The sequence below is a fragment of the Pteronotus mesoamericanus genome, unplaced genomic scaffold, assembly GCF_021234165.1.
Source record: "Pteronotus mesoamericanus isolate MK-2021 breed Mesoamerican mustached bat unplaced genomic scaffold, CSHL_Meso_final scaffold_85, whole genome shotgun sequence".
NCBI classification, from domain to species: domain Eukaryota; kingdom Metazoa; phylum Chordata; class Mammalia; order Chiroptera; family Mormoopidae; genus Pteronotus; species Pteronotus mesoamericanus.
Genome location: NW_026555329.1, coordinates 34,766,080 through 34,786,689, shown reverse-complemented (window position 1 = coordinate 34,786,689; position 20,610 = coordinate 34,766,080). Strand labels below are relative to the sequence as shown.

The window sequence follows — 20,610 nt, the reverse complement described above, 5'->3', positions numbered from 1 at the left end:
TGAGGTTATTTTTTAATTTCCTCAATCTATAGCACCTAATATACTGATTTGAGAATGGAAGACCTTCTAAAACCTAATTTGAAAAACATACTGAACCACATGTTAGGAACTATATACCAGGGCCTGGGGAGTGAAAAACAAAAAGCAAAACCAACCAGTTTTGAACTGTAGTTCAGAACCATCTGTCCAATTTTCTTCTTTTCTACACCCTGTAGATGTCTCAAAAGATGGTCTTTTAGTTCAGACACCATCTGAAAACAGGATATAAATTAAATAGGTCATAACCCACCCATTCACATCTGCCACTGGTTTGAATTAGGTCCATTTATTAACATTCCTCATGAGTATGAAAATATCGGGTCTGATGATCCCACTAGCAAAAATGCATAAATCTCAATCTTTCTTTAATGGGCATAAATCAAGTGCCAATGTCTTCCTCTAGCAGGGGTATCCAACCTTTTCACATCTTTAGGCCTCACTGGAAGAGTTGTCTTGGGCTACACATTAAATACATTGCAACATGAATCACAAATAAATCTCATAATGTTTTAAGTAAATTTAAGATTTTGTGTTAGGCTATATTCACAGCCACCCTGGGCTGCATATAGCCTGTGGGCCTCAGGTTGGACACTCCAGCCTAAAGGAACTGTTTCTGATACATCAGGGAGCAACTGGCTGTCAAGCTCCAAGCCCTGGTGAGAATTCTCCAACGAACTCTCAAACAAAAGTTGTTTGCCATATACCCAATTATTTTGTCAGACTAAGTTCCTAGAAATGCAATTGTTGGGTCACACACGTTAGGCTTGTGAAGACAGCGCCAAATGCCTTCCGTCATGCTTACACTGACTCTCAGCTGCATTGGAGGAGGCTGTCCGGTCCCCTGTCCTGAACTTCCTAGTATGATTTTTAAATTGTTGTCAATTTCATAGGCAATTTAAAAACAAAAACAAAAACAAAGAAAAACACTTGTTCTGTTTGTCATTTGGTTACAGCAATGGTAGACATTCTTTCTCTTCTCCCGCAACTTGAGATTTTGGGCCTAAATTTACTTTGGAAAAGTCATTGGTCACATCCTCTATTCATTTATTCATTTTCTGTTGTGTTGTTCTCTTATTGATTTATAAACTTTACTTATACACCAAATATTAATCATTTATCACATATCTCAAACATTTTTCCAAATTTATTGTTTGCCTTTTGTTTTTCTGTTTATGTTTTAAGATTTCAGTCTACCTTCTCCTAAATGTCTATGTTCAATAATACACTAAAAGGTCTTCTCCATTTCAGTACTATTTAACAATCCACTTATTTTATTCAAATTCTTGCATACAGTTAAATGTTTTATATTATGCTCCTTTATCTATCTGATATTTCTGTTGGTTTATGGCAGCAATTTTCAACTGATGTGCCACAAGAATCTTTAAAACATGCAATACCTGGCTATTTAGTCAGGGGTACTGGCCTTTTTTCCCTTAGACTGTCAAATTAAAAAAATAACAACAATCAACACAAAAATAGACATCCACTGTGAATGAATCAAAATACCTATTTTTTGTCAGATCAGCAAAAAATATAATAGCATGTTTTTTGGTGTGCTGCAAAATTTTAGTAATTAATTTATGTGTGCCATGAGATGAAAAAGGTTGACAATTGCTGGTTTATGGTATGAAGTGCTGGTATTTGGGATAGGAGGAATCTAACTTAATTTTCTTTTACAAATAGACAACCATTGACTGGTTTATTTATTAGAAATTATTTCTTTCCACATTGACTTTTAAATGCCTCATGTATCATATACTAAATATTCTAATTTAAACTAGAACCTACTATCTACTTTTGTACAAGCACCATTTTGTTACTGTTGGTGTAGATCAACAACACATTCCGATATCTAGTACTGACAGTCCTGCACCTCTTTACTATCTCTGGTGAGCCATTTAATCAACTGTTGGAGAATTTTATTGGCTTTTTTGCTTGTATGTTATTAACCTAGGAATTGTAAATGGGATATTGTTTTTCATTATTATTTCTAACAGGTTAATCCTGATAAAAAAAGAAAATAGATATAGAATCACCAGCTTACTAACCTGATACTTACTTTCCATTTTCCCAGTTGATTATTTTGTTTGTTTGTAGCATTAGATAGTCTTAGCATCTTCTTTTGCCTTTGTTTGTTATTGCAGAACCATAACAAATTTTAGTGAAAATTGAGAGGATACTTGACTTCTTTCTGATTTTAATAGGAATATCTCCAATATTGCATTAAGAAAGATGTTGGCTATTAGCATTAGATTACTCTTTGTCCTATTAAGTTAGTGTATTCCAAAAGTAGAATTTTACTTTTATCAACTTTTAGTACCTATAGAGATTATTATTTTTTCCTCTTTGATCTAATAATATGATGAATTACATTAATATATTTCCTAATATTAAGCCTCCCTAGAAAGAGCCCCACTTGTATTTTCAAAAAGACCATTGGAAAGTATTTTAATTAAGCTTGTGGTATCTATATTTATAAGTAAAACTGATCACTGCCAGATTTTGGTTTTAAAGTTAAGCAGGCTTTTTAAAGGGACTAAGAAGCTTCTCATCTCTTTCAGAAATATTTCACACACCATGAGAATGACCTGGTCCTTAAAAGTTTGGAAGAACAGACTATTAAATAGATTGGGGACTATTCTGGAGATAAACTTTGCCATTTTTTTTCCAAATTATTTTATCATTATTCAGCTTTCAGATCATCTATTTCTTCTTGGCTCAAGTTTAGCCATTCTATTTGCCAAAGATACTTTGTTCAACTAAAATTTTTAAGTGCATAAATATGTATTTACATACTTTCCTCATATTTTTAACTTGCCATATCTAGTAATAGAGTATCTCATTCCTAAGCCTACATAGTATTAAAAATATTTTATTAGATTTTCTTGATGTCTCTAATCAGACTTTTAAAGATTTTTGAAGTTATTTACCAATTCTGTTCTTTAATTAGTTTATTTTGGTTTATATTTCTTTGGTTTTCCTGATAGTAGGACTTCTTGATAAAGAACGTTTTATTCTGTTATATTTTAAACCTGTAATACAAATGCCACAGAAACATTGTTTTTTCCTTGTTTTAAATACTCTCAATGTACATTTCCTTATGATGTTTTGTATTTATATTTACTAGTGTAATAGATTAATGTGTGTCTTCCCCACTAAACTATAATTCTAAGAGGGCACAAATCATACTGTTCCTTACCACTGAACACACAGAGCCTACAGTGGCTGGACGTAACTTCGTGTTGAAAGAATGAAAAACAAGATCAGAATGAGCAGTTCAATTTAGCCCTTTCCTCTTTTCTTGGAGCCCATTGTTTGCTACCACAGACCACTTACCAGCCCCATAAGCAGCCTCTGGTGGTTGTCTTCCTCCTGGAAGAGGGGTGTCAGTCTTGGCTCTGAAACTAAACAGAGCAATTGTCAACCTGGGTGGTTTACTGGAAATGGGCTAGAAGAAAAAGGAATCAGCCTGGTTTCCCCTCTCTGAGTCATGGGAAAATAGAACAGTTCCCTAATAGGATAAAAGTTTTTCACTAGGTAAGTGTGACCTAGTCCTACAAGCTGAACTTATCACTCAGGTGACTCACAGAGAGAGCTCTGGGCAACCAAACGAGGCAGAGACAAGGGAGGAAGAGAGGAAGAGAGGAAAAGAGAGAGGGAGGGGGAGGAGGGAGGGAAAAGGAACACATTCCAACACAAACAAGCTCTGGCTTTGATTGTTCTTCAACACAAAAACTCACCATTGTCTAAGAACTCCTGCTTCACTGGAGACAGAGTAATTGGGCCTCTCTTAACTCTAAGGGGAACATAAACCCAGGGAAAGAGACTTGATGGAAGAATCACTTGATTCCCTTCTTTCTGACCTCCCATAGTTTAGTGCCTTCGGGAATTACTAAGCTGAAAGGACCAGACAATTACTGTGGCATAACACTAATTGGCATAAGTTAAGAGGCTGCAAGGTAACTGGATCAAGATGGAAAGGTGACATGTAAGGTCAAATTGAATGGCACTCCTCCACTGTGACTTGCACTTCACCAGAAAGACTGGAGGGGCAGGCAAGGAGTCTCACTGGAAGATGTGCCCTAACACTTCTCTAACAGCACCTTGTTACCCACTCCTCCTGTCCCAGAACACCTGACGCACAGCGCCAGGCAGGAGGCCCAACCTACACAGGCCTGTGGGCTAATGACTCCGCTGGTGGGAGGGCATGGATGCCTCCTGATGCCTCGGGAGAAATCCTATCTGGATCCTACACAACCTTCATGATTAAGATGAAACGATTCAGGCCTTGAGCTCAGCAGCCCCAAATTTCACATGGAGGGTTCTGACCCTGGCAGTGATGCTCTTCTTCCTAGGAAACTAGCATAAGCAAAGCACGTGAGAGGAAGGAGCACATTCCCAGAAGTGTGTCAGGAGGAAATGACTAGTAACAGGACGCAAGCAGGCCTGAAGGACAGGAGCAGGAGGGGCTCTCACAGGGGGAGGGAGAGTGGGCACAACAGAAATAGGACACCAGACCAGCAACATTTCCCACATTGCAAACCCCTGAATCACACACATTCACACCCCCGCCCCTGCACTGGACAGGACTCCTGCTGACAGCTGCTGCCTGGTGCCGGTGATAGAACTTCTGGCTTCAGACATGGGTGACCTGGTAACAGTGGCAGAGGCTGGGTCCCTAGGGGATGTTCAGCGAACCCGAGCTCTGTCTGCCTGGGCTGGCTGACGGGTTCACAGTCACAATTCATGTGCGTTGTGTGCACAGCTGCAGATGTGCAGCAAGCAACACGCTGTATAAAATAATTTCCGTTAGGGTCACCCAACATATAGCTAAATATCCAAGCCCATAAAACAAGTGAGATATAAAACAACAGCTTCTTAAATAGAGACTGACTTTTAGGAGCCATGAAAGGGTTCCCCTGACAAAACCACCAAAGGACTTTTCCCTGAACACGCTTACCATCGTCTTCCCCCAGTTTCATCCAGCTGAGACCCCCTTGTTTGTCAAGACTCTCCTGGCCTAGCCCCTCACCCCTGCGCCCTGCGGTTACATGACACCTGTCACCTGACTTAGAAATTACGTTAGCACTTCTTTCTCATGCACTAGGGATCAACCAGCCACACCAGGTATCCCACAGGCGCCAAGCTCCGTACTAGGTGCTGCAAACATTGCCCCACTTACTCTCCTTTTCTCCTCGCCCTCGCTCTGAGGAGGACCACACAAAATGGATAAATGGCTTGCCTAAGAGGACACAGCATGTGGCCAAGCTGGAATTAAGTCCAGTGCTGTCTGGCTCCAAGCCCACGCTCTTCCCCAACAGTCACAGTGCTTACCTAGAGGCTCCTCACCTGTGCACCCCTAGGACCTAGCCCAGTGAGTGTGCAAGTGTCAACCGGAATGCAAGGAACATACAAGTCAAGGCCCCTGTGTGATCAGACAGCTGGAGAGAAAGCAGCCCTAAGCCAAGGGAATTTCCAAAGTGCATTCTGTGGATATAGCCAGAGGGCATACTAATTAAATCAATTCTGTGAGGAAAAATAATGAAAACCAGAAGGCCAACACTGAGGGACCCCTCCGGCAAAAATACATTCAGCAGCTGTCCCTGAAGGTCCTGGTTCCAGGACAGACCCGGAAGGAGCTGGGCGGCCACTCTGACAGGAAGATGTTAAAGGGTGCTGCCTTCATTACACTGCTGGGAGTGTTTTTCTTGCCAACCCACAGTGGAAGGATGAACAGTGTGACAAACAAGACACTGACTGAAGTCCAGAAGGCTTTTTATTACAGGTCTTTTCTTACCCAAATTCCTTGCTTCCAGGTTCGAAATCACCCTACAAAGAAATTAGTCAATGTTACTCACACAGGAAGCATTGTTTTGGGTTTTTTTTTTAAATGAAAGCCACTATACCATACAAGGATATCATTCTTTAAAAACCCATAATACCACTGCAGAAACTGTTCTCATGCTGGTGAAAACCTCAAGAAACTTTAATCAACTTGGTAAAAGCCACATCAGGCAATGACAAAACTCAAAGCCCTTTAGCGCAAACAATGACAATAATTTAGAACAATTGCAGCTCTCAGTTATTGGAAATAATGGGAACAGAAAATAAACCAGAGGTTGGAATGGGGCCTATACTTGCAGCACTTTAAGATGACTCACTATCCAAAAGATCTGCTTTCAAAATAAGAGCAAGCTCACCAGCCCACTAACACTTTTTAAAATCAGCCTACTATCTGTACATTCCCCACAAAGTGCTCAATTAATAAGAGCTTTCTATACCATTTCTTTATAAATCATCCATCCATGGGATGCAAACCTGGTAGGCTTAACAGATAAACTTGCCCACTAGAAACTCCAGCATCAAATTCTAGGATAGGGCCCAAGTGGGTGCATTCATTAGGCTGACAGTATCACACACAAAGGATACACAAAGGAAGGAAGGTATTTCCATGAAAGGTAGCCAACAAAATAATTTCAAATTATAATCATCTTACAGATGCAATAATCCCAATTTTTACTTACTTTACTGCATTATCAAGAATGTTCCTCACATACACCTTGGACCTTCTTTTTCCTGTTTTCTAGGAGTGAGAACATGCCAGAGGTGTGAAAGGTGGAGGTCTTGCGGGTGACATTTTTCACATCAAGGACATAACGTAATGCAATTAAGAGTTTCAGGAAAAAGAAATATACTTTCCAAGTAAAAACACTCAGGTAAAATACTTAGATTTTTTTTTAAAGATTTTATTTATTTATTTTTTTAGAGAAGAGAAGGGAAGAAGGAGAGAGGGAGAGAAACATCAATGTGCAGTCGCTTCTCACGTCCCCTACTGGGGACCTGGCCCTCAGTCAGGGCATGTGCCCTAGACTGGGAATCAAACTGGTGACCCTTCAGTTAGCAGGCCAGCACTCAATCCACTGAGCCACACCAGCCAAGGCTAAAATACCTAGATTATTTAAAAACTTGTTTTTCTAAAACTATTATAGATTTACAGGAAGTTGCACGTCAATTACATATTACATACAACAACACTACAACCATATACAACAATACTACAGAGAGATCTCAGGTACCTGATCACCTGAGATCACCTGAGATCTCCCCAATGTTTACACCTTATATAAATGACCACATGTGGTACACTCCCCAAGCCAGGAAGCTGACACTGGTACAATGCATGTGTAAGTCTATGTCACTTTATCACATGCGTAGATTCACATACCACCACTATCAAGATACAAAATGGTTCCATCACCCAAAGAAGCATCAGAGAAGCACCTCTGTCTGCCTATGGGGAGATCAGCCGCAAACATGTAAAAGCGCCTGGCAACCGGGGAGCGTGCTGCAAATGTAAGCCCGCCTTGTGACTTGCGGGCATCACCTGGATCTAACACATTATACCTTCGCTTCTTGCTTTGTTCTCATGAACCCACACATACCTCTTCCGAGATCAAGCTGTGCCACTCTCTCCTGACCACGCTGTTGTTATAATGTAAGTGTGCCTTGGAGTACTTGACATATTCCAGGTTGGCATTCAGTTTTTCCCAGTAGTTCTTAAAGCTATGCACCTGAACGAGACAAAAACATCAGTGAGCTTGAGCAGCTGGCCCTGCTGGCCAAACTCTCCAGGAGGACCACGCAAGCCTTGCTGCCAGCTGGGCTGCCTTACTTGCTCAGCTCTTGCAGAGCAGCATTTCCAAGGGAATACTTTCCGCAAAGAATGGTATTCTCATCCCAATAGGGATTCTAAAAATAGACTTAAAGAGTCTTGCCTTCCCCACTTCCTCTCCTACCTTCTTTTATACCACACTGATATGACTCCTCTGTGTTAAGGTTAAGCAGGTCTGCCTATGCTAAACACATGTGTTGTATCAACAATGCCATGTTCAGTCAGAGAATGTTCACAAGATTTGGAGCAGGTGGAATAAGCTTACTTTCACACTAAGCTTATTTACTTCCAAAGGAAGTGAACTAGTTTCACATTCAGTTGTCAAAATACTCCAGAACAGAATAGTTGGCATCCTACCTAGGTCTTTGACTTATTGATATAATAATTGTACTACCCTGAAGCAAGAATGCATCCATTATGTCCAATTTTAAATTAAATGCAATATTAATACCATTTTTAATGTTGAAGGATATACAGACACAAACTGTTTTTTAAGTCAATGAAGATAAATTTAGGATACACATGTTATTACCAAAAATATGCAATTATAAAGATTTGACTGAGGCCAAGGGTGCAATGTGTGGCCATAAAACAAAGTGAGCTAATGCCTACTCTGGTAGCAGACTTGGCTATACCACAAGGAAAAAAAGAGAAATGAAATATGCCTCAATCAAGAAAATGCCCTTATGTTAAATGAGAGCACACTATCCAAATTCTTATTAAAAGGATAGCCACAATTGGTTCAAAATGGATTTTGAAGTATCTGTAAAGTGACTTACATAGTAATAACTTGCTGTTTTAAGTGCCTGAAAGTCCAGTCCAGCCAACACTCCTTATCACCCAGACAGAGAACTATTTTCAAGAAAGTGTCACTTATAGGGGAAATCTGAACACTCGAGTTAGGTCATACTCCCACTTGACCTGTCTCATTCAACTTTTCTTTCCCTTTCCATCTATTTATACTGACTGTATCTTTATCCACCCTTTGGTCTCCCTCGTAACAAAGAAATAATAATAATGAAAGCAAGCCCTGGCGACATTTGACAGTACTAGGTCACTGATGAGATGTCACTACAGCTTTCTTGCGGTTCTGCCTCTGGGTTCAGGCACACAACTGGTGTTGTGGTGACATCTAGTGGTCAGATCAGCAGTTAGCTCTGCCTGCTTTGCACAGGAGTCCCACTATGTGGTTGCCAGACTTTGCTCAGGACAAGGTGTGTGAGGGGAGGAATGCTGATGTCCTTCTACCTGTCACGGGGCCTCTTCCTTTCAGAACAAGTGCCACTCTCCTGTCAGAAGACCCCCTCACACACCTACGCTGTGGCTCCAAAGAAAAGATCTCTCCCAAATTACCTTCCTTTTCCTTGCTCCCCCATTTTTAAAATCCCTTTTCTTAACTGAGAAAAAATAGGTAAAATAAGTCCATGGACAGGCTTCAAAGGGGCTCATGACTCACTGGCGGTGTATGAAATGGAGTGTGTATTTGTATGAGCATTTTTCTGGGAAGGTATATAGTTTGCACCAAAATTTTTAAGGAGTCCATGAATTGTTCAAAAGCAGTCAGTTTGAAGGGGAAAAAATTGAAGTTTTAAACAATAACAACAACAGCTTTTATAAAAAATAAGAAACACTGTTAGCCAAAAGTCCCCAAAGTATTTTAACATAAACAGATTTTTCAAGGAGGTCAGTCGGCTGAATGTTGTACTATAGCTCTTAAGAGAGTACAGAGAAAAACAATCTGTAGCACATGTCACTCTGCAGTATCTACTGGATTAGTGATGCAACTTTTTGAGTTATAAAAATTCATGGACATCATTGTAAATTGGAAGGTCTATTTGGAAGTCTGGTTAATAGATGAGACCCAGAGGATGAAATGGATTTGAGTTAAGTGAAGGATAAGGAAAAGATGTTCCAGGTGTGGCTCTGAGGAGGCGAGTGAAGATTGAGAGACTCAAATGTGGGTTCGGGGTTTAGACCAGAGGCAGAGCATTGGAGAAAGCAACCAACAACACTTCATTCTCTGTGTAGCTAGATATCTGCCTCCAGAGTTGATTCCAAACTTCAGCAACCACCTGGATCCCATCCTCTGGAGATTTAACTGGTTTGAGGTGCAACCTAAGCCTCCTGAGTTTAACAAGCCTCCCACCCCCAATCCTAAAGCTCAGCCAGGACTGGGGCACTGCTGGAGCATGTCCAGGTAACCCCAGTCTCCCTCCCACCCTCAAACATCTTCATCAGTCTATACCTCTGGCGTATAGGCTGAGGAAGACTTGTGATTGAGTTAAGTTATAGGAGACAGCATTAGAGAGGAGGTTAGGGACAATTTGTGAAAGATCTCAAATGCCAAGTTAACACCAGAGTGCTCATTAATCCAGAGAATAAAAGAAGCCCAAGATAAAATTTTAGCTACTGTAACATAATATTGGGGTTGGGGGGTAGAAGCTGCACAATCACATCCTTACAGCCAACCTGGGAGCAGAGAAAACCACTCCAAACAGTCAACTAGCCCTTATGTAACTAGTTGAGTACTAAGTGCTGTATTCATCATAACCAACTGAGCAAAGTGAGAGCCACAGCAGTGTAAGAAGCACAAGGCCAGCTACTTAATCAGAACTCATAAAGCTTTAAAATACACACCCACACAAAAAGTTTCATAAGAAAAATACCCATGAATATAGCTGCTTTTGGGAGACTTGGTGTTAGAAGCCAGTAGATACTTTAGCAAATGTCCAGAAGCATTTTCCTGCACAAAGGGGTGTTTTAAACTTTGATTTTGAACGAAGTCTCTTCTTGAGAAATAATCTTTTTGTCTCTTAGGATGACATAAAGTAATTAACAAATGTCGACCATCACAACTATTAATTGAACAAAAGGACAAAAGTTGCAGTAAGGGATTGTTTCTCATTTATGATTTGGATTGCCAGTTAATTAAAAAAAAAAGTCCTATGGTACTGGCTTATCTGCAAATTACTGTCAGAAAGAAACATCTACCCTTCATTTCTAAACAGCCCTCTGGCTTTGGTCCTAGGTCTTCTGATTAACTAGCATCTTCTTACAGGAGAGGAAGCCAACTGAGAGAGAACCTTCACCCTCCATGCCCAGGGCTCAACTAGCAGAGCTAAAGTATCAGTGAGCTGAGCTCTTCAGTGGATACCACCTCAGTATCAGCTTTTACTTGCAGCCCAGAGAAACACAATGACCCACTACCTCCAGCACAGACAGAATAAAATAGAAACAGCCATAAGTTCATAAAGGTGGCAAGGTACCACACTAAGCCAAGGTGCTGTAGCAACTGGAACTTAGGCTGTAACAGAGTGAAATGCTCAGCCTCTCTGACTCCAGCCTGCTTTGTTCCATGGCCTTCAGGCTAATGGCTTTGGCTTTGTCTTGAATGTAGACATGCTAGTCATTAGAGGAGTTCCACTTCTACCTTGAAATTTACAAAAACAGTGCCTTACCAGAGGAGACAAGGGAAGTATATACAAAAATAATAACTGTTTATCAATGATTTGCAGGAACCAAATGATTGGACTCACATCAGCTAGAGTCAACAAGCTAAGAACAAAGAAGTTTCACAATCTTCCTCAGACCCCTGCTGGTGCCCAGTTGCCTTTTATCCTCAATCACTTCTTGCATCTCCTGTTTTCCCCTTCCCTTGATATAAAAGAAGCCTGAGTTCTATACTTTCTCAAGATGGTTCTTTAGGAAGCTAGTCTGCCATCTTCTCAGTTTGCTGGTTTTCCAAATAAATAAAGTCACTTTTTCTTGCCCCAGCACCTTGTCACTCAACTTACTGACTGCCAGGCAGTGAGTGGGACGAGCCTGGACTCAGTTTCACAGAGGCTTCCTGTAAGGGGATTGCATGTTGCAAGCGCAAGTTCTCCTATTTATAAATGGACTTCCTCCTTCCTCCCAAAAATCTAGTTAAAAAACCCCAAAAAACAAAAAAAAAGGCACCTCTGTTCTTTGCCTAGCTGGGTAGCTCTCTTAGCCATTTTTCATGGCTGAATTTTTAATGTAATCATTAAATATGGCTCTAAATTATTCCATCTCAAAATCAACATATATCCTGAGAAAGTCAATGCTAAGGTATTTCCCTCCTCTCAACTTTAAGAATTAAACATTATGTCTCCAACCAAAACTATGAATAAGAGCAGCACAGCCTAGTGAACAGTAGGAGAGAAATAAAAACAAGAATCCTTGATCCTGGGTCTGTTCCTCAATTTCATAACCTAGGAAGTAAACTGGTTACCCCCGTCTCTACAGATATGACAGGAGTGAATTTATCAGCCTGGTGTTCTATTTCTAATAAGTAGTGGGGTTTTCTTGGTAGCATCGTAAAATTATGTTTTACAATATTAATTATACTTTCCATAACTCACTGTGCCAGAAACTAGGTAGTATAGGAAAAACTCCACAATATTTTTTCTCTACAATAGTCTAGTCACAGAATACTTCACTTCTGGTCACTAAAGGTGTAAAGGGATTTTTCCCCACATCCATCAGTTCTCCGACATCAGTTGGGTATCCAACCATTTAACTTAATTCTGACACTATCTATCTAGAGACAGAATTAGATGCCACAGGTTAGGGTCCTATGAAATTAGCCCCCCACTTCAGATGTCAGTCACAAGTCACTTGTGCTTCTAAATGACAGGTGTATAAGTTGGAAGATTCCAGAACGTCTTCCTTGGGTTTGATAATTTGCTACAGTTGTTCACAGAACTCAGGAAACAGTTTACTTGTTATAAAAAGATACAACTCAGGAAGAGCCATATGGAAGAGATTTATGGAGCAAGGTATGTGGAAAGGGGCACTGAGTTCCACGGCTTCTCCACGCACAGCACGCTTCCAGCACCTCCACATGTTTATCCAGCCCAGAAGCTCTCCAAACCTCTTCAGCTGGGCCTCCTCACAAAGGCATGGTTCATTAAATCATCACCCATTGGTGAATGAACTCAATTCTCGCCACCGTCACCTCAGGAGGTAGGGAGTGGGGGTGGGGCTGAAAGTGTCAGCCCTCTAATCACAAGGTTGTTTCTCAGGTCCCCATCCTTAGGTGCTTTTCAAAAGTCACCTTATTAACATAAACTCAGATGTGTTTGACAGAGGCTTGTTAGACATAACAAAAAACCTTCTCAACTTTGTGTTGTGGAGCTATTTCAGGAACTGGAAACAATAAATAGTGTAATAAAAGATGTCCCTATAGTGCTTATCACTTAGGAAATTTTAAGGATTTGGGGAGCTCTGTGCCAGGAACTATGGATGAAGACCAAATATATATATTTCTAGTTATAACACAACATCACATATGTATAAACTGAACTTTGGAAAATCAATTACTGGTTCCCACATAACCAATTGATATTTCTAATAATGCTACATTGAGTCAAAGCAGCAATCTAATTGTTAAAAATTGTAAGCTGTTAAACTGTGATCAAACTGATACTTTGGATTTCTAAGAAACCTCTTATTTAAGTGATGGTGGTTTTCTGTATTGGAAAGTCAAGGAAAAGGTGTCTTTGTGTTTCAGTAAGCAATTAATTATACTCACGCTTTGCCCAGTTAAAACAGTATTTTTATAAACTTTTTAAGTGAAGATGCATAATTAAATAAACAAGTCTGTAAGTGGAGAACAGCCCAGGTGTCAACTACTCATTTCCCAGTTGCTCAGGGGCGTTTAGACACCTGGGAGACACTTGCAGTAACACCCTCACTTCTGAGTGATCATAGGTGGGAAGGGCCTTTCATCTTTTTGGACTTCCCAGTCTTAGGGTCAGATGGTGAATAATCTCTAAACAAATGATTATGTAAAAGGCTTCCTTACTTTACAAAATAAAACTAAAGATGTCTGGCTTAAAAAATACTTGGGTAAAAAATATAATACTACATTTGTGGCATGCTCTTTCAATTTTTATCTATATATTCAAGTAAGTTATTGATTCTCTTTTTTAATCTGTACATGCTTCCTGTGGTAGGACAATTTTAATAGTCTCTCTTCTCATTATGAAATCAAGGCTAATTTTTAACCTTTTACAAAAGTTGCAATTTCCCTAGATAAAACTATGTTTTAAGAAGGGATAAAATACTCTTACGAAGTCACTCTTTGTATTTGTTTGTTTATTTATTTATTTAAATTCTCACCCAAAAATATGTTCACTGACTTTACAGAAGGGAAAAGAGAGAAAGAGAGAAAAAAAAAATCATCAGTGTGAGAGAGAAACATCAATCAGTTTCCTCTCATACACTCCCCCACCGGGGACTAAATCCAGAACTTTTTGGTGTACAGGGTGATGCTCCAATTGGCCAAAGCTAGAAAGTCACTCTTTTTTTTTTTAATCCTTATCTGGGGACATATTTTTTCATTGCTTTTAGAGAATGGGGGAGGGAGAGACAGAGAAACATCACTGTGCAAGAGAAACATGGATTGGTTGCCTCCCGTAGGCACCTGGACTGGGGATTGGGCCTCACGCTCCCGGACCAGGGATCGGAGCTGCAGTCCTTCAGTCACAGGAGGACACTCCTACCAGCTGAGCCGCAGCCGCCAGGGCAGGAAGTCACTCTTGATGGCATTTCTTTTAGGGTAAGACTTGTTTCAGTACACTTACTGTTTCATTTTTAAAAAATTTTTGGAAGTCCTTTTATTAAGTGAGGAAGACTTCTGTCCTTCAAGCGACAATCTTCTAATTCAACTGGTTTACACACCCTAACATGTTCATACAAGGCTGGCAAAATTAGGTTTACAGTTGGGAGTACACAAAACACAGAGTTTATTCTTGTATTACAATGGGCTGCAGAGTGGATTTCCCCAGAAAATCGCAGAGCATATTCCCCACAAACTGTGATTGGGGGAAGGAGAAAGTGGATGACACAGCATTTAGGATACTTTGCACAACAATGGCAAGTTAATAGCCAAACCTTGGCTGAAGGGCAGCACCCCCGCCAAGGGTGAAAGGTGTACAGGACCAAAGAGCATATAGTGACTCCTGACATCGCCAGGAGAGGCAGATGCCCCTGTGTCACAGGGAACTCCTACTCCGACTAAAGATAGCAGCCAAAAGAAAGGAAAAGCTATGGGAGAACTGGCAAAAGTGGCATATCATAGGAGGAGCCATATATAAGGTGACATAGGAAGTTCCAGGCTGAGCACTTAAAATAAGGGCAGGCTGAGAGAGAAGAAGGGAGAAGAAGCCACATGGGAGGAAAGGGTGTAAAGAGAGTCCGCCACAAGAAACAGCAGTCATGCAGTTTGGAAGAGTGTAGAAAGGGCCCCGTCCACCATGAGGTCTAGTGTGTAAGAGGCAGCCGTGTGTAGGACAGGGTCTGCCACGAGAAGGAAGCCTCGTGGCTTGGAGTAAGAGCGGGCGCGCAGCACAGCTGATGGAGCTGTGCGAGGACCTGCCTAACCAAGCACAGATTTGTGGGAGATGCTTGGAGCTGCACTATGACCACAAATGTTGAACTGCAGACTTCTGCTTCTCTGAAGAACGTTCGGAGAAGCCACTCTCTTGGGACATGTGCCATCCTGGACTCTACCATCATCCAGTGAAATGCAGCATGTGTTTCCCTGAATCACTAAATGGAGGCTGAGAACAGCACGCCCCAGATCACGAAGGAGAGAGGATGGCGACTGAAACCCACAAGTGCTCGTTCCAGAGGGAATGGAGACCTGTTTGCACAGTCAGCTTAAGAACAGATAAGGACATGGGGAACTTCTGCACATGGTTTTGGCTTATAGCCTTTTGGGGAACAAGGGAAGTTCTGGGTCTCATGGGAGAACAGGGCTCTGGGGAGGAGTGCTCTCAGCACCCCACCCCCGCCCCAAGGTTGGAACTCTGTTAATAAAAGCCTGTTTCCTTCAACACTAATTGTTGGGTCATGTGGCAAGGCGCCACATGTCCAAGCCCTGGTTTCTTTGGTTATAGTACTATTATTTATTAATTATTATATTATTTATTTGTATTATACTTTTGTACTTACTTTTGCCTACCCTTGTATATTGTCTGTAAAGTACTCTACTTTAAACTAAAACTATTTACAGAAAGTGTAGGAGGAAAGCATGTGTCTGTTTTATTTCCCCTTCCCTCTCGCGACCCTGTATCAGGGCAGTCACACCAAGGAGAATGGAAGCAAGTGCAGGTCAGATAAACAGTGCGGTGTCCCTTGGGCCTTGTGGAAAGCCTGGCAGCAGGCATGCATTCAAAAGGCAATGTATTCAGGCCATAGGTGCTCAGAGCCACTTCTGTCAGGTAGGCATGGCGAAAACAGTCTCATCACTGGGGCTGGGAGAGGAGCAGAGGTGGGACGTGCGACTGTAACCAGACCCCTCACAATATACTTAAGTTGGGACTTAGGGTAGAAGAATTAGGTCAATGGCAGCAGTTCATAGTGTTGGGTGTTATTCAAGCAGAGATGGGGAACAAATGAGAGAGATCCAGGCCAGGTGTCCTGTGGACTGGAAAGTGCCGATTATTCTCCCAGGCTGAGCGATTGGGGTCAGGGTGAAGGCGCTAGCCAAACCGAACCCAGTACCGATATCTTCTGAGCCCGAGGTCAGTCCCAGCAGTACACGTCTGCCTTCCCCATCAATCAGGTAGATCGTGATGTGATCTACAGTTCAAATTTGTGCTAGGCAACACTTCTGCTAACCTCTGGGCACATGCGGAGTCGCCAAAGAACTCCCACGCTTGTTTGCAAATAGTTAATGGAAAGAGGAGAAAAAGTGAGAAGGCAGAATGAATAGCCAAGGAAAAAATGTATATACATGAACAACATAAAAACACATCATTTTACACACACAGAAAAAAACAAAGCTAAAAACCAGAGAGTGCAAAATTTAGCTACTTTGTTCCTGAGCAAAGCCAAATCATATTCTTGGAATAAGACAATGGGTAAAAATTTTAAGAGAATCTTCCCATCATACTTAGATTTTTAAAATAAAAATACACAATGTTGATATTATAATAAAATAATACACTCATAAATCCCTTGTAACAATGTAAGGTATCACAGTTTTTTGACTATCAATTTTTCAATAAGAATAAAAGCCTAGCCCTGGCCACATGGCTCAGTTGGTTGGAGTAACAGTCTGTGCACCAAGGGTTGTGGGTTCGATCCCCAGCTGGGGTGTGTGCAGGAGGGAGCCAGTCAATGTTTCCATCTCGAGTTGATGTTTCTTTCTCTCTCTCTCTCTTTTTCTCTCTCTCTGCTTTCCTCTCTCTCTCTGAAAGTCAATGGAAACATGTCCTCAGGTGACAATTAAGGAAAAAGAATTAAAGGCTATAAAAATTGTCATAGCCATTTGCCTAATAATATTCCTGTGCATTTATCATTAGTGGAGTAAATCCAAAGAAAAGCTGTCTGCGTAAAAATATTCACTGCAATATTATTAGTAATAGCAATGTTTTTAAAGTGTGGGCTGGAGACAAACTAAATATCCCAAAACAGAAGAATGATTAAGTAATTTAGATACAGCAACCCAGTAGATTCCATGAAGTCATTAGCAATCATAATTATGATATTTATGTATCAACATAAAAATGTTTATGATATAATTTTTAACCTTTATTAAATATTTCCAGATTGCCATTACAAGTAGGTAAAAATGCATACCCATCTCAAAGACCAAGAATAAATGGAGAGAAATAGACAGTTGATATGGATAGGAGCTGTTGAATGATTGGTGAAATCTTTTTCTTTTTTAAATTCTTTTCACTGGTTTGTTGTGTGTCCATTAAACAATTTCTGGGTTTGGCAGGATGAATTGTAGAAGCAGAAACAATGAAATGAAAGGATGAAGGCTCTTAATAAGAACCTTTGAAACTATTAATCGAACTTTTCTTTTCCTTTTATCTTCCTTCCTTGGTAGAGCTTCACAGTGGTCTACAAACATTCCCCTCCAAGTCTCTCCTTAAAGTGCCCTTCTCAGGACCAAAACCAGAACCACTAAGCCTGCCCCTGTTGGCGGTCTCCCATCTCTGGGGCTTCCTGTGACCTCCTATGCCCATGGCTTTCCCCCAGCTGCCCCGGCCTAGCCAACCATTCGTGGATCCAACAGAATCAAATGTAAAGAAAAGACAGCAGCACATTGCGTGGCCTGCTGACAAAAGCTGAGATTTCCCAGTACACAACAATCTACAATTAATAGGAGGCAATGCCACAAACAACAAAGAAGCTTCAAGGAACTGTGCTAAAATAATCCCTATTTTTTAACTACATGTACATTCTCTTCTACTCACCCACCCTACCTCTGTATTGTATTCAGAAATTCCTATAAAACCACCAGATTACAGAAAGACACTAATAGCTACCGCTTAGTGGGCAGGAAGGAGGTGTACGGAAGCTCAGCTGAGACCACAACCAGCCAGTGCAGGTCTTTCATGAGAACAGAAAACCTGTTCTTAGAACCAGGAGGAAATTCAATAGTCCCAGCCAGGTTACTTAATGGGTGTGTTTGTTTGTTATGAGGGGGTGACAGCACAAATGAAGTAGAAAACTTCAGGCCCTGTAAGATAATATACAAGAACTGATGGGTTTGAAGCACAGTAGAAAGTGCTAGTTCTACATGGTTTATGTTAAACCCTGTAATTCTCTATCTTCAGAAAATTTCCCCGTTCAAAGAGCATTCCTGAGAATGGCATGATAACATCCTTAAAGACTTAGTAAGAATTTTCTAGAAAACGAGCCCTAAACTTTACCTCCATCCTCCTGACAGTTCACAGTTCCTTTTGGAACCAGCATAATGCTTGGGCAGCAGAGGTTCAATGCCAGTTGAGTGTGGAGGCAGCAAGGAAGCCAAGTGTGCCTGTGCCTGTACATCTCTGACTACATGGGACTCACCTTCATTAGAGGCAACGTGATCTCTTCTGTCACAAGGGTTATTCCAGGAATTTCCTAGAGTGGGGGAGAAACAGGCCACAATATCAACTACCACAAGCTAAAAAGCCTTCAGGAAGTGTTTTCTGTGTAGACAGAAGCTGAGGGCAGCTTCCAGTTTTCTAACCTCTGCTTTAAATAAACGTTGGGGTTTATAAATAACAGTGAACACAGCCTATCTCTTTCCTCAGGAAGAAAAATATTATTGAAATTTACGATGGTAATAGCTGACACTGTCTCTAAAAGAAAGATTAATGAAGAAATACAGAGCAAATAGTATGTTGTTTACATATTTCCATTCACACTATGAGTGTAATAATGGGGAGGGGCCATTTTCCATGTTTTGTAATCCTTCCTCCCTCTTCCTCTCTTTCATTTCGGTGCACTACAGTTGGCCCCTCCTCCCTAGAAGGAACCATGATTAATGGGATTCTTGTATGACCTTAATAGAAAATGCTTCTGCACCTCATCCTCACTCATCATTTCAGAGCTAAGAGATCCCCATGAAGCTGAGGCCACTCTATCACCACAGCAGATGTGGAGGATGCACAAGTCACCTCAGCAAGTCCCAGTTTAACTTTTTGCTAATTAGTGAGCGTTCAAACACTTAAGTAACATCAAAATTGCTCTTTATTCATTGTTATTTTCAAAGTGTATTTCTGTGTGAATTAGGTATATCAGCTTTCAATTAGTCAATTCATCTTTCATTTCCTAAAGAAGTAAATAATATTTGAGAAAATAACCTGGAAGGTGTTATATAGAAATAAAACCTGACATGGATAGGACTTAAATATCCTGAATTTTATTGAATACAATATACCTGTGAAAAGGGAATGGCAACAATGTAGACATAAACTTCTAGAACATTCAAGCAACTGAGTTCTCCACTCGGAGAATAAAAAGCCTATGATAAAAATCTTCTGTGTGCTTCATAACATAGGACACTTCAAAAAAAACGCATTACAATTTTGCTATACCTGTAGGTTTTAAATAACATCTTAGAATAGGTATAACAAGTCTAATTGTTTACAGAGCATAACTCAAGATTATCAATGTGTAAGAGCACTGTATTTTCTAGTATCTTAAAAAATCTAATTCAACTATTTACAGAAATAATATGCCTCCATACAGATGTGTGAAATTAATGTTTTCTATTGTTACAAGTATTTACAAAGGGTGTAGCATTAAGAGCATTTGCAGATTAGAGAAAAGAAAAATAAGTAATTCGCTTTGTTGCTAAAGATAAGCATAAACTTACATAATTTCAGAATTAGAAGAAACTTTTAAGGTAACCTACTCTGACCACAAAAACTTTAAAGCAACATGGTAAGCCATAAAAGAAGCTTAGTACACAGGTGGTTATAACTTTGGGGGTTTTCATAGTGCACTTTTTGTAAGATGTCACTTTATATGTCCACAGTAGCTCCTCTGCCACACAAAGTCACGTGAAATACAAGAGTGAAGACTTGCCTGTCAAGCTGACGTACTCCATCTTGAAACACAACCCTAGCAACTCGAGGTCCTGTTCCTACCCCACCAAACTGAGGCCAACAGGACCAGACTGCAAGACTAAGGACGGGTGGTAAGCAGAGGAAGCTGAGATGTGCATTTCCTGACACTGGGTAGTTCAACCTGCAAACTTCCTGCCACATTACCACAGAGTCTGCACATATATTCACAAGGGTTCTTAAAACAGTGAGGACCTGAAAAGGAACAAGCTCAGGTCTTCCCCTCATAATTCTATAGTGACACATGAAAGTTTAATAATTCTAACAGTAAAAGACAAGAACGAAGGGACTTAAGCAAAACACTAACATTGTGCCTATCAAAAACTGAGATAGTAATCAAACACACCTGATACATCTTTTTTAAGGGCTGTATTTAAACAATCTAAATACAAAACGGCAAGTGTCACAATTTATCCTGGTATGTCTTTTCCTAGGTCCGTGTTATCTGAGTTAAATATATTTTTCTAAATGCCTTCTTGATACAAACCTCTGTCTCAAGACTAAGCATGTAGTTCT

General features: G+C 40.5%; 1 protein-coding gene across 3 annotated transcripts in view; it reads right to left on the bottom strand.

The window, feature by feature from the left end:
- Positions 1-20,610, bottom strand: part of GSAP (gamma-secretase activating protein) — an 88,582-nt gene that overhangs the window by 12,489 nt on the left and 55,483 nt on the right. For all 3 annotated transcript variants that reach the window (XM_054563942.1, XM_054563943.1, XM_054563944.1), the window contains 6 exons: positions 18,551-18,604; positions 7,482-7,610; positions 6,564-6,622; positions 5,837-5,868; positions 3,376-3,443; positions 156-251 (listed from right to left, as the gene is read on the bottom strand). In XM_054563942.1, the coding sequence (XP_054419917.1) occupies positions 156-251; positions 3,376-3,443; positions 5,837-5,868; positions 6,564-6,622; positions 7,482-7,610; positions 18,551-18,604 (438 nt within the window). The remainder of the gene's footprint in view (positions 1-155; positions 252-3,375; positions 3,444-5,836; positions 5,869-6,563; positions 6,623-7,481; positions 7,611-18,550; positions 18,605-20,610) is intronic.